Raw genomic sequence first — 19,927 nt, forward strand, 5'->3', positions numbered from 1 at the left:
CAAAGCTGTGTATTGAGTTTAAGAGGGACCCTATTATTAGGTGCTAACGGTTTGTATAATACGATAAAAGTTGTTCGTCTTGCAGCTGTATTCATTCAGACTCCATCATACCTTAAAAAAATCAGTGGATATAAACATTTATATTACACTGAAAGAAGTCTAAACAAAACTGATCTTAATAATTTAAATTGCTCTGGTTGTCTAAAAAGCTAATTTAAATTTGCCAACAATTTAAAAAGTAAGCGATATTAACAATTTAAAACAAGCATTAGAAGAATAAAGCAGCTTTTCTTAAGGGGGACTGGGGAGGAGATTTAATAAGATTTAAACCTCTTAACTACAGAAGTTAATTATTAGAGTTGAGCCAAAAAATCGGTCATGTGTTTCAATTTCCATTCCAGGAAGTACAGCTCTATTATTTTAATGTATATCTGCATCTCTCTAAAAGTCAGCCACCTTGAGTAGATCCTGGTCAGCATAATTCTAAAACGAAATATTGTATAGCATTTACAAATTTGTAAGGGGCTTATCTTTTTCTATTGTATTCAATCTCTTGGTCATTTCTCCAGTCTTTCCTGTGATTTCCTTTCTCTCTCCCATGATTCTAATGAGCATGATAATTTGGGGATGTTACCAGCATCTTCCGTTTACAGGCTGAGAATTTTTGTATCTAGCAAGAATTCTGCCCAACTGCCATGATCAGCCTGTTTTTATTATTTAGTTTGATAAGAAATAAGAATCAACATCTTAGAGTTATGTGGAATAAATAGGACTGTGTACCTTCATATTTTGGTAAAAATGAAATAAAATGTCAGTAAACATTTATTCAACACCTTGTATCTGCACTCAGTTTCTTGGCAAGGATTAAAAGAATTTGAAGGAAGAGTACTTGCCCTCCAAGATCTTTAGTGTAGCTGAAGAGATAAAACATGCAACTTTTTATGTAGAGGTTGATCTGAATAATAATTGGAGGCCTACTGACACATCTTCCTGTTGACTTCCTTTTATTCCCAGATTTCATTCAGTGATTCCTCTCTCAACTCTTCTTGCGTTCCCCATTTTTTCTTTATCCCTCCTCTTGAATTTAAAATCATAGAATCTGAAAGTGATTAATAGTCAAAAATCAAGACAGAGAGAATGCTGTAGGACAGGGGCCCAATCTCTGGGGGCAGAAGAATGTTTAGAGAAAGACTTTATGTTTTCAACTATAATTCTTAATAATTATGACACGGTTTGTATTTTGAAATAATTATTTAGTATTTAATTGCTTAATAGACATTCTGAGTGCTTGAACCTGCGTTACATTTAGTTCTCACAGTAATCTTTATTATTTCTGTTTTATACCTGCAACTCAGAGAGCTTTAATTTTAACTTATTTAGTGGCACAACTAGAAAACAGCAACCTGAATACAAGTAGAGATCTGATGCCAAATTTGATCCTGTTTACATTATATGATTGTTTTTTCAATTCACTGTGCCAAGGATTTATTCCTTTCCACACAGAAGCACCTAGCGGTTACAGTGCCTTCCTGTCAACAATTATGTTAAAAAAGTAAAGATCAGAGGCTATTCATCTTGCCTTAACCCTTCCTCCTCTACAGGAATCCTAAAATGGCTAGAGCAAGTTAACCATAGGTGAGCAGTGAGTCAAGATTACCATTTAGGAGGTAATCCTTATGACAAGGTTACCTCTATTATTATCTGCAGAGACAAAACAGATACTGAGGTATTTATGAACTGTGCAGTTCCCAGGACCGATTATTTTCATGATTACTTACGTTACAAAACATAAGTCTAAAGATAAGGCATCATTAATGCTATCTTATTTTTTAGACAATCGGGAGAAGATAGCAAGATGCTAGTGTGTGATACGTGTGACAAAGGGTATCATACTTTTTGTCTTCAACCAGTTATGAAATCAGTACCAACCAATGGCTGGAAATGCAAAGTAAGTTGTTTATTTTTTTAAGAAAAATTTCCTCTGTATGTTTTATATAGAGAACAGACGAATGGGATACCTATTCAAATCTATACGTTACCATCAGCTTTTTAAAAAACAGCTTTATTGACATATAACTGGCATACAATACACCATACACTCTTAAAGACAATGAACATAGTCATCACTCTCAAAAGTTTCCTGGTGCCTCTTGGCTTGCCTTGTGGCAAACCCCCTGTCTTCCCAGTCTTCTTTCTCATTATAGATTAATATTCACTTCTATAATGTATAATAAAAGCCGCATATAGTATATATTCTTTTTTGGTCTAACTTCTTTAACTCAGTGTAGTTATTTTGAAATCATCCATATTGCTGCACAGATCAATAATAATTCCTTTTTATTACTGAGTGCTGGAGGTACCACAATCTGTTGAATCACTTATTGGTTGCTAAAAATTTTGAGCTATTATAAAAAATGCTGATGAATTTACTAACCAACTTTCTACCTCACTTGGCTTCTGCTCTTCCAGGTTGAGGTGTTCAGAGCTGGGTGAGGGGCAGTAGGGTGGTGGAGATGGCCTTGGAATCCAAGGTGCGGGGTAGCTTTCAAGCTTAGTCTTCCTGGGCTGCTGCAGTTGCCAGGTTGAGGGGATGGAGATGACCCTGAGGTGCTGCATGGGCCTGAAGCGGGTATTTCCTGGAGCTGGAGAGGCAATGACGGCCCAAGGGAGTGGAAGGCACAGCATTGTCATTGCCCTTCTTGGAACTCCTTTTTCTAGTGAGGAGGCAGAAGGCCTGGGAAAGAAGGTCGGTGTGACCAGAACCGCAGGTCCCAGGTGCCGGGTCCCCAGCGGAGGGAGGAGGTGGGAGCAGACCAGAGAGATCCTGCACCTGTGCCCTACCCCTGCCAGTGAGGTTTGGCACCTGGAACCAGAAGCAGTATTACCAGGTTCTATTGTCTTCAGTAAGTTCTGTTAGGCATCTCCCTAAGTGGTGGGGATTGAGGGGAGGGGCCTTCTCTCCTGCGGAAAATAGAGCTGCTGGGTAACTGTGCTCAGCTGTGGCTGCTTGGGAAGTGGGGCCTGAGGGCTGAAGAACTGTGACCTCTGGCCTGCTTCCTCAGGTAGTTGGGATTCCATCTCTTGCTGAATGACTTCTCACTGAAAGGAAAAACTCTGCTGTTCACAATTTGTAGTATTTATTCTCTTATCTTCACTCAGTTCCTCTACAGCCTTTTTAACTTTTAATACGAAGTTGAATTTGTAATTCATTTTCTTTCCTTCCCTAAGGAAAAAGGACATGTAAGACTAACTTTACCTTAGGCCATGGCTTTGGCTGAAGCTAGATTTATTGTATTTGTAAGTTTGTGTATGTATTTACCTTACCAAATAACTTTATCTTTCTTTTTTTTTTAAGTTGCGCTGAAGTATGTTAAGTTCTGCTTTAATTGCATTTAATGAGAGAATTTAACCAATGTAGGTTTTTTAAAATAAATGTTTTGATAGTTGAAGTAGTGACTTTTTAAAGGTATAGCATTTGTGATTATTAATTTCATTTAGTTAGATGAAGTTCTTTTACCTTATTTTTTGATTCATTGATTCAACAAGTTGATAGAATTGACCACTATTAATTGTTCCTATCAGTTTCTCATTTTTTTAAACAAATATCTTGTGGCTGTTATTTAGTAAGTAGGTCAGGCCAATGTTTATATATCATGCTTTTTACCAGTATAAAATTATTCTTTATTCTGTGTAATGTTTTTTTTGTTGCGGGTTCAGGGAGGGCAGGTATTTTGCTTTGTCTGATACTGTGGCCACATAGGGTGTTAGTTTGCCAATTGAATGGTTATTTTTTCACCTCTTTTTTATTTTGGATTCTTTTGTGTTGTTTTAAATGTATCGTTTGAAAAGCTTAATAGAGCTAACTGTTTAGACTGACTGCTTGGCTATTTTGAGGCAAAATTGTTCTTATAATTTTTATTTTTTTTCCTCTTCTTTTACTTCCTGCAGTGATTTATAATTCAGAATCTCATTTTATGAATGTAAATTATTATAAATGTTAAAGATATAAATTTTCTCTTCTCCCACTCACCACTGAAAATGAAGTTTTTATTCCTTTTTCCTCTGTTTGATTTGATTAAATTAACCTAGATTATAAACCTTGTCACAATTTTATTGCAAAAAATATATGTCCTCTGTTAATTCCAATTTTACCCTCAGCCTTTCAGAATCTTGGTTATGTTTCTTTAAAACGAATTATAAATTTTCTGAACCCCTACATGCCTGAAACAGACTGTTCCCTTTATAAGAACTTGGTTTAGTATAGTGTTTCATATTACAAATTTTTCTTTTTTATACTCTGAAAACATTTTCTTCAGTTTTTCCAGTTTATGCTATCACAAGAAAAATCATACTTTAAAAAAATTAATCATAATCCTTCTTTTCTTCCTGAAAGCTTTGGGATCTTTGTTTGGATTTGCCTCCAGGGTGTATTTGATAGTGGTTCTCCATTAATTGGTTTTGCCTGGATCATGTTTGACCACTGTCAGTCTCCAGTCAGGCCCATTTAAAGGTCTGGAGATGTGTGTGGGTCCCCCTCCCCCCGCCCCACACACCTTTAAACATTTAAGTAAATGTTTAAAAACACATTTACTTAAAAAAAATTATCTTCTTTACACTCTAATAATATCTAGTAACTACTCGATAATTTTTCTCTTGCTCTTAATCTTTTTTACTATGGTTTTTATTATCTTGAGAATTGGTAGACAATTTCTGGATGTCTTTCTCAGCTTGTTCTGTCTACTCTTTGGTGTGCCCTCTTTCTAACTTGCCCTTTGTAATCTGCTGTTCTCTTTCAGAGTGACAGAATTATATAATTTCTGAGAATACTATTGACTACTTAATCTTTTTATTCTGTTCTATGAAGGCACAATAGTGTAGTGGTAAAAAGCTTATGCTGTTGAGTCAAATTGCAGCTTTTTCAGTTATTTTTTTGTTTTTTTTGTTTTTTGTTTTTTGTTTTTTGAGATGGAGTCTTACTCTGTTGCCCAGGCTGGAGTGCAATGGTGTGATCTCTGCTCATTATAACCTTGGCCTCTGTGTTCAAGTGATTCTCCTGCCTCAGCCTTCTGAGTAGCTGGGATTACAGATGCGTGCCACTATGCCCAGTAATTAATTTTTTTTTGTATTTTTATTAATCACGGGGTTTTATTGTGTTGACTAGGCTGGTCTCAAACTCCTGACCTCGTGTTCTGCCCGTCTCCACCTCCCAAAGTGCTGGGATTACAGACATGAGCCACTGCGCCCGGCCAGCTTTTTCAGTTACTTAATTTATGATCTTTGGCTACCTATTTGACTTCCGTAAGTCAGCATATAGAAGGTTAATGGTACTTACCTCACAGGGATGTTGGATTTAATGAGGTGGTGTCTATAAAGTACCCAGCACAATGCCTAATACAGAGTAAGTACAGAAACAGTTATCATAGAGTTTTTCATGGTTTGAAAGGTTTGTCCTTTGACCCATTTGAAGAATGGTCGTCTTCCTCTGCTGTTAAATTCTTCTGTAGTTCTCTCTGTAGTCTTTGGTCATAAGCTGCTCATTTGTTTGCGTTTAACATTTGAGTGTTTACTGTATGTGAACATCACTGTGGTGAGGCTGGAGATGCTGGGGCAAATTGGTTTGCCCTCAAGGGGTTGTCAGTCTAGTTTGGGGCTGCTCCCTAGTGAGGCTGGACTGTGGATGATCTTTTCAGGGTATTTGTTGTAAATCAGTTATTGTCAGGTTTCTTTTTCCCATTTTTATCTCAAGAATTTTGTCTGTTATACATTTTTTAAAAAAAATTTTTACTTAAAAATAACTTGAAACTCTAAAAGTTGGAAAAAATAAAAATAATACTCATATCCCATTTACTTAGATTCATCTGTTGTTAGCATTTCATTATTGTTGGGCATGCCTGCTCTCACTTTCTGTGTGTCTGTGTGTGTCTGTGTGTCTGTGTGTCTGTGTCTGTGTCTCTTTTTCCCCCAACCCCCTACCATTTGAGGGTTAATTACATACATTGTACCTTTTTAACACTAAATGTTTCAGTATGTATTTCTTAATAATAGGGATGTCTTTACAAAATCACAGTACTGCTATCAACTTTATAAATTTATACCAATGTAGTGTGTTTATCTAATGTACTAGCCATGTTCCAGTTACGTCATTTGATCTTAATGTCCTTCATAACCTACCACTTCCTCCAAGTAGGTTTTAGGATTTAGTTTTTGTCACTGGTGTTTTTGAAGTACAGACTTCTTCCCAATATACTTTTTTTTTTTCCAAACAGAAATTTCCCCATTTTGTCTTTGCTATTCCCTTATGATTAGATGAGAGGTATGCATTATAGGCCAGAATACTGCAAAGTGCTGATGCATCTTCAAGATATCAGAGCTGGAAACACCCATTATTCCTGTTTCCCTCGTGGAAATCACCTGGTCAGGCTGTTGCCAAATTTCTTCTCTCCCCTGCCCCCTTTGTGTCTAATAAAACAGTATGTGAGGAGATACTTTAAGACCATGCAGATATCTTACTTCTGCTTAGAATTTCCTTCTAGATTTTAAAGTCTTACTCCCTAGGCCAGTCATGGTGGCTCATGCCTGTGATCCCAGTACTTTGGGAGGCCGAAGTGGGTGGATGATTTGAAGTCAGGAGTTCGAGACCAGCCTGGCCAACATGGTGAAACCCTGTCTCTACTAAAAATACAAAAATTAGCCAGGCGTGGTGGCCTGTGACTGTTGTCACAGCTACTAGGGAGGCTGAGACAGGACAATCACTTGAGCCCAGGAGGCAGAGGTTGTTGCAGTGAGCCAAGCTCGCACCACTGCCCCCCAGCCTGGGTTACAGAGCTAGACTTCCTCTCAAAACAAAAACAAAACAAACCAAGAAAAAAAAAACCTTACTGCCTGACGATGCCATTTTAACCTGCTTGCTTTTGGTTGCAGATGATGCATTTCCAACTCTAGCACTTCCACCATATTTACCAGTTAGCCCTCTGCTTTCATTTGTAAGCAAAGAACACTTCTTGCACATGTTAAACTTACTTCTTATTGATATCACCTTGAGAACTCCTGTTATCTTCAATCATTTACAACTCATTACCTAATAATTTTTGTGCTCAAATAGCCCCATACTTGCTGTTGGTTGCTTCTTCAAGCTGGCACCGATTTCCTGCCCTCACCTCTTATGTGAACACTTCATTACTTTTTGGTATAACAAAGATGTTATAAGCCCATGTTATACTTCCTGTGCCCCAGCCCTGGAATCAGTCCATTGTTAAGTAACCCAGATTCCTTTAGTGGGGAATGGGTGCTAGGTGCTCATTGCTACTGGAGGGTGTTTGCTTCTGCACCCTTTCAGCAGATGGGGTCAGGAAATAACACGCATGTGTATACACTTCACAAGCTTGTCCAACAGGGCCTGCAGGCTGCATGTGGTCCAGGATGGCTTTGAATGTGGCCCAACAGAAATTCGTAAAATTACAATATTCTTAAAATATTATCAGTTTTGTTGTTGTTTTAAGTCAGAATCTCACTCTATCGCCCAGGCTGGAATGCAGTGGCGCCATCTAGGCTCACTGCAACCTCCACTGCTTGGGTTTAAATAATTCTCCAACCTCAGCCTCCCCTGCGTAATTTTTTTTTGTATTTTTAGCAGAGATGGGGTTTCACTATGTTGGCTGGGCTGGTCTTGAACTCCTGACCTCATGATCCACCTGCCTTGGCCTCTCAAAGTGCTGGGATTACAGGCATGCACGGTGCCTGGCCTCATTATGAGGTGTTTTTTTTTTTTTTAATGATTTTTTTTGTTTGTTTTCAAGTAGCTCATCAGCTATCGTTTAGTGTATCTTGTGTGTGGCCCAAGACAGTTCTTCTTTCAAGGTGGTCCAAGAAAGCCAAAAGATTGGATACCTCTACACTTAAATGTTACATATAAATATTTATGTATGCATACATATGTGTAACTCAGAAATAATGAATTTATGCCAGTACCTCCAGTTCTTATCCTTCTCCACAGAATTCTTTGCCTTGTCATTCCTGCGTGTCTGTTCTTATACAATAAAAATTCTGGGTTGCAGCAGCATCAGCACATGTATTCAGTTGCTCAGTCTAAAAAGCAAATCTGATTTAGTTTGCCCTCAGTAATAGATTTTATTCCCCTTTCTTATGGTTTTAATTTTTAAATATAGAAGATATTAGTATACTTTCAAAAGTCAAAGCTATATAAAAAGTTTTACTCAGAATTGTCACTGCCTTTTGTTTATCACTTATGCCCCATTTCCCCAGCCTCTTGAAAGTAACTAACTTCATTGTTTTCTGGTTTAAGCTTCCTGTTATTTATTTTTCCTCTAAGAAGATATATTTCTCTTACTTTCAGGTAGCATGTTGTGTATGCTCTTTTGCATGTTGCTTTTTTCATGTAATAAAATCTGGAAATCACTTCCAGGCAAGTTCAAGAGATCACCTTCTCCTTTTAAACAGCTGCATAGTACTCCATAGTGTATCTGTGCTATGGGTTACTCAACCAGTGGCCTGTGCTTGGATGTTTCAGTAGTTTACAATATTTTGCATTATAAATGATTTTATAATCTGTAACTTTGTTCATATGTGTTTTTGAATTCTTGGGGACAAATCTATAGGATAAATCCTGGAAGTAGGATTTACTGCTTCAGGAGTGTATGCATATGTTGCTTTGTTAGATACTGTCAAATTTTGTTTCGTGGGGCTTAAGGTACTTTGCATTGCCACCAGAGATGTATGAGAAAACTTTTCCTGCATCTTTGCCAACGGGATAACTTGCTCAGCTTTTGAATGGTTCCCTGTCTTCTGGGTGAAAAATGGTGTATCAATTAGTTTTAATTTTTGTTTCTCATAAGAGTGAAGTTGACCATTTTTTTCATGTGTTTAAGTCAGTTTTTCGTCTCATGAATTGTCTGTTCACGTGTTTCGCCTGTTATTGAAGATTTTGGTATTTCTTCCTAAATTTAAGAGTTCTGTATAAGTTAGGTATGTAAGGCCTTTATCTGTGTTACATGATGCAGATATTTTCTGCTAGTTTATTATATGTTCTTTTTTTGTTTTTGTTTTTGTTTGAGACAGTGTCTCACCCTATCACCCAGGCTGTAGTAGAGTGGTATGGTCATAGCTCACTGTAGCCTTGACCTGAAGGCTCAAGCAATCTTCTTGCCTCAGCCTCCCGTATTAGCTAGGACTTATGTATACCACTGAGCCTAGCTATTTTTTTACTTTCGTAGAGACAGGGTCTCACTATGTTGCCTAGTCTGTGTTATTTGTCTTTTGACTTTTTATTTTTTTTCTTGGCTATGCAAAGTTTCTTTTCTATGGAGTTTATTAATCTTCTATTGTTTCTGGATTTTTGAGTCATATTCAGAAAGCCTTTCCCCTCACTGAGGTTATAGAGTAGTTCATATTTTCTTCTAGGATTTATCTTGTTTTTATTATTTATTTTATTTTATTTTATTTTTCAGTTAGAGTCTTCCTCTGTCACTCAGGCTGGACTGTAGTGGCATGACCTTGGCTCATTGCAACCTGCCCCTCCCAGGTTCCAGTGATTTTCATGCCTTAGCCCCCAAGTAGCTGGGATTACAGGCATCTGCCACCATGCCCAACTTATTTTTGTATTTTTAGTAGAGATAGGGTTTTGCCCTGTTGGCCAGGCTGGTTTTGAACTCCTGGCCTCAATTGATCCACCCACTTGGCCTCCCAAAGTGCTGGGATTACAGGCATGAGGCACCATGTGCAGCTCGCATTGTTTTATTTTTTTGCATTTACGTCTCTGATCCATTTGGAGTTGATGTTTGTGTATGACATGAGTATCTTTTTCCAGTTGGCTATTCAGTTTTCTAAAATCCATTAATTAAAAAGACTCTCAGGCCGGGCGCGGTGGCTCAAGCCTGTAATCCCAGCGCTTTGGGAGGCCGAGGCGGGTGGATCACAAGGTCAAAGAGATCGAGACCATCCTGGTCAACATGGTGAAACCCCGTCTCTACTAAAAATACAAAAAATTAGCTGGGCATGGTGGCGTGTGCCTGTAATCCCAGCTACTCAGGAGGCTGAGGCAGGAGAATTGCCTGAACCCAGGAGACGGAGGTTGCGGTGAGCCGAGATCGCGCCATTGCACTCCAGCCTGGGTAACAAGAGCGAAACTCCATAAAAAAGACTCTCTTTGCCCTAGTGACTTGAGATTCCAGACTAGAGTGTTAGGTTTCATTGGACTTACATCTGGAACTTCTTTTCCATTCCATTGATCTGTTTATTCATGCACCAGTACAATACTGTTTTGATTATAGAGCCTTTGTAGTATCTGGTAATGTTGGCTCTCCCTTGAGAACTTACCTGTTTCACGGGTTTCTTAGTTGTACTTGTGTGTTTGTTTTTCCATATAAACTTTAGGATAAACATATGTAGCCCCAATAAAAACCTCATTGGAATTTTTATTGGAATCACATTAAATTTATTGAGTGGCTGGTGCCATGGCTCACACCTGTAATCCCAGCACTTTGGAAGGCCAACGCAGGAGTATTGCTTGATTCAAAATAGTGTTTTGTTTTTTCTTTTCTTGATCTTATGTCTCTGTTTTCATTTGTTTCCATGTTTGCACTGGCTCCAGAAACATGCTAAAATAGTAGTGGAGATGTTAGGCACCCTTGCTTTTTCCTGTCCTTAGTGGTAATACCTCTAGGGTTCCCCCATAAAATAAGATGTTGCCTTTAGAATTGAAGTATTTATGTTGATCACATTAGGGAAATGCCCATCCATTTTTATTTTCTCAAGAGTTAGTAGGAATGGGTTTTGATTCTTCCCAAAGACTTCTTTTTTTTATTAATCTGTTGCATTGAAATATTTTTTTCTCCTCAGATCTTTTAATTTGTTAAACTTTATTAATAGGTTTTTCTAATGTTAAATATCCTTGAATTTCTTGTATATACTCCACCTGGACGTAGTTATTGTTTTCTTAATGTGGTATTAGAGTCTGTTTGATAGTATTTTATTTAGAATTGTTTTTCTTTTCTCCTTCTCATTTGATAAAGGATAATAAATGCTTTTAAAATATATATATATATTTCAAAAGAAATACATATACAAAGGAAAAAGGGGTCTCAATGTGTTGCCCACACTGAATTCAAGCTCCTAGGCTCAAGAGATCCTTCTGCTTCAGCCTCTCAAGTAGATGATACTACAGTTCTGTGCCACCATGACCAACTATGTAGGATTTTTACATCAGCATAGTTAAGTGCATCTATTTTAATCTGTAAGACTAGCTGATCCATGGTTTCTGGTAGTTTGTTTTTAAGTTTGCATCCCTTTCATATCAAGCCAGTAGCACAAAAAGATTAAGTTCCTTGTTATTGATGTTTTAAAAGATTAAGTTCCTTGTTATTGATGTTTTAGATTAGAGAGTTGGGGTGGGTAATGAGAGCCCCACAATTTATTAACCTTTTGCCCAGGATTTTAAGACTGACTAGCTCACAGGCACAGAAGTAGTTTTGGATGGCCTCTGGCTGGCCTTTTACTTCATAAACAACTATAATTTGGTAGATAGGAGTAGGACTACTCTCTCTGTTCTAAAAACATGAAGAGCCGTCATTGGACTTTTGATGTTGAGCAATTTCTTTTCATGTTTTCAGACACCAAGTCTCATGGAGTTGGCTATGCTCTGTGTTTCCCCACCCTCCATGGTGGTCTTGCACCGTTGTCCAGTGTGGTGGTGTGATCATAGCTCCCTGCAGCCTCAGACTCCTGGGCTTAAGCAATCCTCGTGCCTCAGCCTCCCAAGTAGCAGGGACTACAGGTGCGCACCACTATGCCTGGCTAATTTAAATTTTTTTTTTTTTTTTTAATTGTAGAGAAGAGGGGTTTTGCCTTCTTGCCCAGTTTGGTCTTGAATCCCTGGCTTCATGCAGTCCTCCCACCTCAGCCTTGCAAAGTTCTGGGATTACTGGCATCAACCATCGCACCAGGCTGGCCATGCTATTGTTTTAGAGAGAGCTCTTTAGTTTTAGTTTTTAGTTCTGAAGCTACCAAGAAGCAAGTGGAATACTATAACAACACCATTTTGCTTTTTGCAGAGTAGTAGGTTGAGTAGACTTACTGCACAAAAATTACTTCCTGATCCTAGAATGTTTTGTTTTGTTTTGTTTTGTTTTGTTTTTTGAAGTTTGGGTTGCTGTCTTTTTGGTTTTATCTCTTCTGCCTATATGTTTTCCTGGATGTCCCCATTCCCTTATTTACATTTCTGAAGATTTTAGTGCAGATTTTGTGAGGTCACATCAGGCATTGAAAACAGCTTTTTAAAAGGTACACCCTAAGGCCAGGCACAGTGGCTCACACCTGTCATCCAGCACTTTGGGAGGCCGGGGTGGGCGGATCACTTGAGGTCAGGAGTTCAGGACCACCCTGGCCAACATGGTGAAACACAGTCTCTACTAGAAACACAAAAATTAGCTGGCTGTGGTGGTACACACCTGTAGTCCCAGCTACTCTTTGGGAGGCTGAGGCAGGAGAATCACTTGAACCCAGGAGGCAGAGGTTGCAGTAAGCCAAGATCACACCATTCCACTCCAGCCTGGGCAACCAGTGACAGTGCATCTCAAAAAAAGGAAAGTGTATGCCCTAAATTAGTGTCATGAAAATAAAACCTTCACGTATAATCCAAATGATTCATGAATTTTTAAAAGGTTTATATCAGAGCTACAATTACGAATGCATAACAAACTATTTTTGTTTTTGTTTTGCCTGGTGTTTAGAATTGCAGAATATGTATAGAGTGTGGCACACGGTCTAGTTCTCAGTGGCACCACAATTGCCTGATATGTGACAGTTGTTACCAACAGCAGGATAACTTATGTCCCTTCTGTGGGAAGTGCTATCATCCAGAATTGCAGAAAGACATGCTTCACTGTAATATGTGCAAAAGGTAAGAAGATAGTTATTCCATTCGTTTGTTTCGTTGATTGTTTTATTCATGTGGTCATTTGCTCTACTATCTTACAGAGTCTAAGTTTTTATCACTCTAGTTATTCCATCAGTACTGAATGCTGTCATAGATGGAATTAAATTATGTTTTTGAGTCTCAAAGGAAGTAAATGGGCAAAAGATAACACCAGACCAGATCGGAAATGAGCACTAATAGCAAAAAGTGAAGAGAAAATAGCTTAGAAATGTGAAGTAAAAATATGTCAGCACCTCTAATGACATCCACAAATGATAGCTCCTTTAAACAACCTTTTTCAGTTAGCAACCCCTCTAACCTCTCTCCTCCCATCCTTAATTAACTGTTTTTATGTCCACCTTTTCTGCAGTGCCTCCTCTACCTGGATATTAACTTGGCTTTAGAAATTTTAATTTAAGCATACTTATCACTGCAGGTGGGTTCACTTAGAGTGTGACAAACCAACAGATCATGAACTGGACACTCAGCTCAAAGAAGAGTATATCTGCATGTATTGTAAACACCTGGGAGCTGAGATGGATCCTTTACAGCCAGGTGAGGAAGTGGAGATAGCTGAGCTCACTACAGGTACACTTGAGAATTTTCTTTTGTTTTTGTTTTTGTAATGCCGTGTCAATGAATCACCAGTATATCGCTTTAATCAGGAAGAGAGGATCCTGTATACCAGATTTCATCTTGTTCTCAATTTGTCAACTTTTAAATGTATTTGTTACCTTGGTCATCTCTCAATCTAATGGCTAAAATCTAATCTAACTTAAGAGAGTTTTTTTAGAATTTGATTTCCAGGTCTAGTGTGCTTTCCTTCACTTGTGTTCTTTAAGCTGACTGGATGTTCCCCAGTCTTTGGGTTTCCTTAGTTGGTTCTTCATAATGTGGGTTATTTTTCTCTAAGCATGTTGTAGTTTTGTAATGTCCGTCTTAAGTTAATTATCACCTTCTTGGCCCAAGATTTTGTTCAGGTATGGAATATTTTTAATATTCCAATATACCAGTATCCTGCTGGTATAAACATGAGTCTTAGAGGCTAAAGGAAATAAACTTGCTTCTCAGATTGTTTTTCATTTTCATCATTATGAGTGTCAGCTTTTATAAAAGTTCTCTTTATCATCTGCAAGGGTAAATAAGCATCTTAATTACTAACCTTTCATTCCCAGGATGCCATCAGTATTCAGTTTTGAAATACCCTTTTAAAATAGCCTGCCAGTTGCCTTTTTAAAAAATTTTTTTGAGAGATGTGTTCTTAATATGTTGGCCTGGTTGGTCTTGAACTCCTGGCTTTAAGTGTTCCTTCCACCTTGGCCTCCTAAAGTGTTAGGATTACATTTGTGAACTACCATGGTAGGCCCACCTTTTAATGCATTATAATTTTTATGTTTTTCAAAAATGTAAATATATATGTGGTTCAAAAGAGAAAAATCTGATGAAAAACTTACAGCATTTTTGGTGATTTGCCCTTACTTATACAAAGTCATAATTGTTGACTTAATTAACAAAAAAGAAAAACTCATTCTGAGCTAAAGAATTAATAATTTTTGTTAAGATTATAACAATGAAATGGAAGTTGAAGGCCCTGAAGATCAAATGGTGTTCTCGGAGCATGCAATTAATAAAGATGTCAACAGTCAGGAGTCCACTCCTGGAATTGTTCCAGATGGTAAGAATGTTTAATGAATATACTCTGTTTTTGAGGAAAACATGTATATACAATAAATATGTGAATATTGACAAAAACTTCAGTAAATAAAAGCCAAGATGTAGTCACTTAGGAAGAGTTTTTTAGTACAATAATCTTAGACAAATGAATAGGAGAAAGGACATGCATATGTAGCTCAGCTATTGTCTAGATTTAATCATAAGTATGTACTTTGTTAAGGGATCAAGTGATTTTTCATTAAAAAGCAATTAGTGTTTTTATTTCTTTAGTTGTAGTTGCTAAGTAGAGCTATTGCTGATGATGAGCTGTTTCATGCTGAGATAATGAAAAATTTACTGTTATTAGATCATCTCAGCAGTCCTATTGAGGGTTATTTCACTTATTTCCATGATATTTCAATTAAGCTTTTTGTAGTACATATTGATAAGAGCTATTACTGTACTTGCAGATCTGGAATTAATGAGAGACCATGTCAGGGGAAAATTACTTACTGCATTTAATGACAGGCTCATCTGAAAGTCTTTGGTGTTGTATGTGTAGTTGTATGTTCAATTATATAGTACACATAAAAATTATAATGTATGCATAAAAAATAACTGAGATGTTTTGAAATTTATTAAGTTCACATATAACAACTCTCATTAAAAGTTATTTTCTGTAGTAGGAAATCTTTCTCATAAGGTCTAGTTGTTAAAGAAAAAGGACAAAAGAATTAGAAAAATAAATTTTATCACAGTGCAAAGACTTCTAATTTTGTCTTCATAACCTACTTACTAATAAATGGTACAATGTTTTATGCTTATATTGGAAATTGACATTTAGTAAAATAAAACTCCTTACTCAAATTACTCTTGAGGGAGCAGTGTTCCAGAAATTTTGACCCCTTCTTAGAAATCTTATGAATGTGTTACAGTGATTCAAGTCCACACTGAAGAGCAACGAGAGTGTCATCCACCAGAAAGTCTTGACACAGATGGTCTTTTCGTTGCTGGTAAGCAATATGTTCATATTGTCTAATTTGATTGAGTTGCAAGATATAATATCTTTATGATTGCTATGCATATTCAAGTCACTGTCCATAAAATTAACTTTTCAAATAAATTATTCCAAAGATGTTTTTGCAGTTGCTGTATGTATACACATTACAGTAACTAAACCTTTTAGTTAAGAGATTCTGGAAAAGAATTGACAGTGGATCTAAAGGAGGTTAGTTTCTCTTGAAAAGGCTTTTTTTTGTGTGTGGGGGGGTTGTGGTTAAAAATATTTCATACTATCAAATCTGTTATTTGGTATTTTTCTTTTATCCTTAACTGGTCTTTCAATAAAATGGGAAAGAAGATGAGATTTCAGTTTGATATCAGAACATGTATAGGCCTGGGCAATATAGTGAGCCCCTGTCTCCACAAAAAAAAAAAAAAAAGCGTATCCAGACATGTTGATATATGCCTGTAGTCCCAGCTGCTCAGGAGGCTGAGGTGGGAGGATCACTTGAGCCCAGGAGGTTGCTCATGTTTGTGTACTGTACTCCAGCTTGGGTGACAGAGTAAGACCCTGTCTCAAACAAACAAAAAAAAACAACCCATAGATAATTTTAGTCCTTGATTAGTAAATAGTAAATGAGGATAGTAGTGTCTTTTTACTATAAATTAAAAATTACCTTGATGAGATTTGGAATAAATACCTTTATCTTCAGCGTTCTTACTTTATAGAGCAACTAACAGCTCATGTCAGTTGTACCTCTAACTTTAAGCAAGATTGAGTTAAAGGTTTAACACACTGATATCCTGATTTAAAATTTACCAGTCAGTGACTATATTTCTGATATCTAATTAAGTTATAGACTTCTTAAGATTAGTCTCTTAATTTATAGACAATGATTGAAGAAAAAAGATTATATCCAAAGAATGTTTTAGGCAGGTTGGCAGGTATGGTTAAGCAAAATAAATATTGGTGGTTAGCAAATCTTTTCTGGCTGTGCTTGAGTCTATAGAAACTTGGTTACATTTGGGTGTCTACTATTAGAAAATGCCTTCACATTCTAGATCTGTCTTTACTTTTACTTTTTAACTTGGGCACCTCACATAATGTGATTGATCCTCATTTTCTTAACTAAAAAATGAGTATGAGAACTTTTCCTGTATAATTTTTAATCCATTTGGAAGTACTTAAATTATAAAACATCATGTTTTCATTAGGTTTTATGGTGTGTGGCTGATTCTCATCCATAGATCCTCGTGTACTTTGGCTTTCATTAACTTAATAATTGCCTGCTTTGATGAATAACTTCTGATTTAAGTTATAGTTTAACCAAATGTTTTATATATGTATAGTTAGAAAATTTAAAATTTATATGTACATTACCATAATAAATATTCTGAATTTTGTAGGATCATTCCAACATAAAATAAATACTGAATTGGAAAAAGAGATTTCTAATGAAGTTGATAGTGAAAAAATGAAAGTGTCTTCTGAAGTGAAGCCTATTTGTGGTGAGGATCAAATTGAAGCTAAAATGGAAGTGACAGAAAATATTGAAGTCGTTACACACCAGATCATTGTGCAGCAAGAGGAAATGCAGTTGTTACAGGAACCTAAAACAGTAGTATCCAAAGAAGAATCAAGGCCTCCAAACTTAGTCATTGAATCTATCATTCTTCCACCAGAAACCTTAGTATCTGCACATGAGGAAAGTACTTCATTATATTCTGAAAGGCTACAAATAGAAAAAGAACAGAAAGAAAATTCTGAATTTTCTATTGGATTGATGGAATCTGAAATGACTCCTGCAATTGAGAGTTGTGTGAAAGATGGTTCATACCAAGGAGAAAAATCTATAAAGTTACTACCTGAGATAGAGTCATCATTTTCATCATCAGCAGACATAAGCAAGACAGATGTGTCTTCCTCTCCAACACCTTCTTCAGACTTGCCTTCGCATGACATACTGCATAATTACCCTTCAGTTCTTAGTTCCTCTGCTGGAAACATCATGCCAACAACTTACATCTCAGTCACTCCAAAAATTGGCATGGGTAAACCAGCTATTACTAAAAGAAAATTTTCTCCTGGTAGACCTCGGTCCAAACAGGTAGGATGATTTTAGTCATACTGACAGAAAAGATATTAGAATAATTCTATAAAATCAGAAGTTATATGTGTTGCTTTTGTGTGGATGGCAACTTTTTCTATTTTCAGATAGAACGTCAATGTAATAATTGATTTATGTGTTTCTGCCATTATTTAAAAAATGCTGTTAGTGAAGAATGTCATTTATTAAATTTGAAGTGATCTTATTTGGAATTGCAGCTCAATTGGGACATAAAAATGCAACCTATTTGATAATAGTTTCTAATAGAAAGAACTTTAAAAATTCTTTTAGTTCTGTGCCACAGTAAAAATAGAGCCTAAAATGCAGTATAGTTTTGGGTATACAGTAACTAGCATCTATTATTTCCTTCTAATGCATTTATTTATTGATATTATTCATTGTTTGTATTTTTAACTGCATAAACATCAACATTTGTGACAGGAATTTTCCATGCTGGGGAATTTCTCATTTTGATGTTTTTGTTAGTTGCTAACTCTTGTGGGACTTTTTTTTCAAGTAGGACTTATTTCAGTAGTTTCATGGAAACAGAATCTTAGAATTGTACTGTTGATTTTCAGTACAGTAAGTAAAATAAATCTTCCCGTGACTGCTTTACGTAATGTAAATTCTACCCTTTAAGAATGAGTCTATTTCTTTTTAAGTGAGATTTAAGTAAAACTGCATGGCAAAATGAAGATACTTTAGTTATGAATTATTTATCATTTTACAAAATTGCTACTTTCTGAAGTGTTTTTTAAAATGCAAGATAACATAGTGGAGAAGTGTTCATTTACAATAGTAATTTGGAGTTTTAAGTTTCATGATTAAAATTGCTTAAAGTTAAGTTTTAAGTTTTGTGATTTAAATGGATTAAAGTTTGGCTTTTTATAGGAATAATATCTTGATTTTAATAATATAATTTTCAAATTGTAAGGCCAGTTTTTTTAAAAAATTATTTTTAATGTGAAAATTAGTCCCCTCTATATCAAACCCAGATATATTTTATTCTCTAAAGACAAGATACACCAAAGGCAAAGTATTTGTCAGATGAGATTTAACTGTTTCTGTAAGACAAATACATATGCAGTAAAACTAGAACACTCTTTATATAGGCCTTTTCTAAGTATTTTCCTTGACATTTGTTTCTGCTCTATCAAGAAAGATTTTTCTTCTCAAACCAGTTGTTCTCTTCTCCAGTAAGTTTTTGTTTTGTTTTGTTTTGAAGTTAGATAATCATTATGTTGTTCTGACCCTGAAAAGATTTTAGCAATGGAAATTTGAATCTCAAATTTACTTTTGGTTCATATATTTGTATTCTTTAAAGATACTGCTTCATGTGTATTACTGTTAAATTTTAAATATCTCTTCTTCCTTGGAGACTTTTGTTTCAACTGAGAAACTAGATTCAATATATTAGGACTCTTTTTCTGTGGACTTTATGTTCCAAAATACTGGGGAGGGCAGTGTGTTTTTTTCTTTCAGGCTGTGCTTTCACTATTTTTTTTTTTTTTTTTTTACCATGTTGGTCAGGCTGGTCTTGAACTCCGGACCTCAGGTGATCCGCCTGCCTTGGCCTCCAAAGTGCTTGGATTACAGGCGTGAGCCACCACACCTGGCCTCTTTCACTGTTTTTAAGGACTGAATTGGAGATGTTAGGACACAGAAAATGGAATTTATATCTCAGGTATTGGACATCCTTTATCAAATATCAATCCATATAGAATTATTTTTCTTTAAGAAGGTTAGTAATTAGAGTTTAGTTTTTTATATTCTTCTTTCATATGGAATATTTTAGGCGCTATTTAGTGAGAAATATAATGCTATTTTCTTTATGAGATGTTTAAAATATATCTCAAATGTATGATTTATAACCTTACTGACTACAGGAATATTAACACATTTCTCTGATGGCTGTGAACAGAATACAATTCTTTTTAAAATTTGTTTTCTTGCCTATTGCAGACATAGGATTTCACAAAGATGAGGAAAAATTAGACATAGGTAGTAGGAGAAGTAACAGACATCAAATTGGATGTTATTCCGTACAAATTGTCCTAATGTCCTAGATGTATTTTCTCATCTTTTATTGAAGCTATGTATTTATAAATAATTCAGTGTTTCATTTTTCAACATTTAAAAAAAATTTTTTTTTTTTTTTTTTAAATAGAGATGGGGGTCTTGCTATGTAGATCAGGTTGGTTACAAACTCCTGGTCTCAAGCATTCCCCCCATCTTG

The 19,927-nt window shown here is 36.1% G+C and overlaps 1 protein-coding gene across 17 annotated transcripts in view; it reads left to right on the forward strand.

Annotated features, from left to right (window-relative positions):
* The window catches only part of KMT2C (lysine methyltransferase 2C), a 303,056-nt gene that overhangs the window by 164,968 nt on the left and 118,161 nt on the right, over nucleotides 1-19,927 (forward strand). For 14 of the 17 annotated variants that reach the window (XM_017519871.2, XM_017520002.2, XM_017519879.1 and 11 more), the window contains 6 exons: nucleotides 1,834-1,948; nucleotides 12,744-12,913; nucleotides 13,365-13,516; nucleotides 14,490-14,603; nucleotides 15,517-15,594; nucleotides 16,991-17,691. In XM_017519871.2, coding sequence (XP_017375360.1) covers nucleotides 1,834-1,948; nucleotides 12,744-12,913; nucleotides 13,365-13,516; nucleotides 14,490-14,603; nucleotides 15,517-15,594; nucleotides 16,991-17,691 — 1,330 coding nt within the window. Of the gene's footprint in view, nucleotides 1-4; nucleotides 1,727-1,833; nucleotides 1,949-12,743; nucleotides 12,914-13,364; nucleotides 13,517-14,489; nucleotides 14,604-15,516; nucleotides 15,595-16,990; nucleotides 17,692-19,927 lie in introns of those variants that run through there. The other 3 variants (XM_037735483.1, XM_017519919.1, XM_017520000.1) reach the window with 3 other exon arrangements.

The sequence above is a fragment of the Cebus imitator genome, unplaced genomic scaffold (assembly GCF_001604975.1).
Source record: "Cebus imitator isolate Cc_AM_T3 unplaced genomic scaffold, Cebus_imitator-1.0 Scaffold20, whole genome shotgun sequence".
Lineage (NCBI taxonomy): Eukaryota > Metazoa > Chordata > Mammalia > Primates > Cebidae > Cebus > Cebus imitator.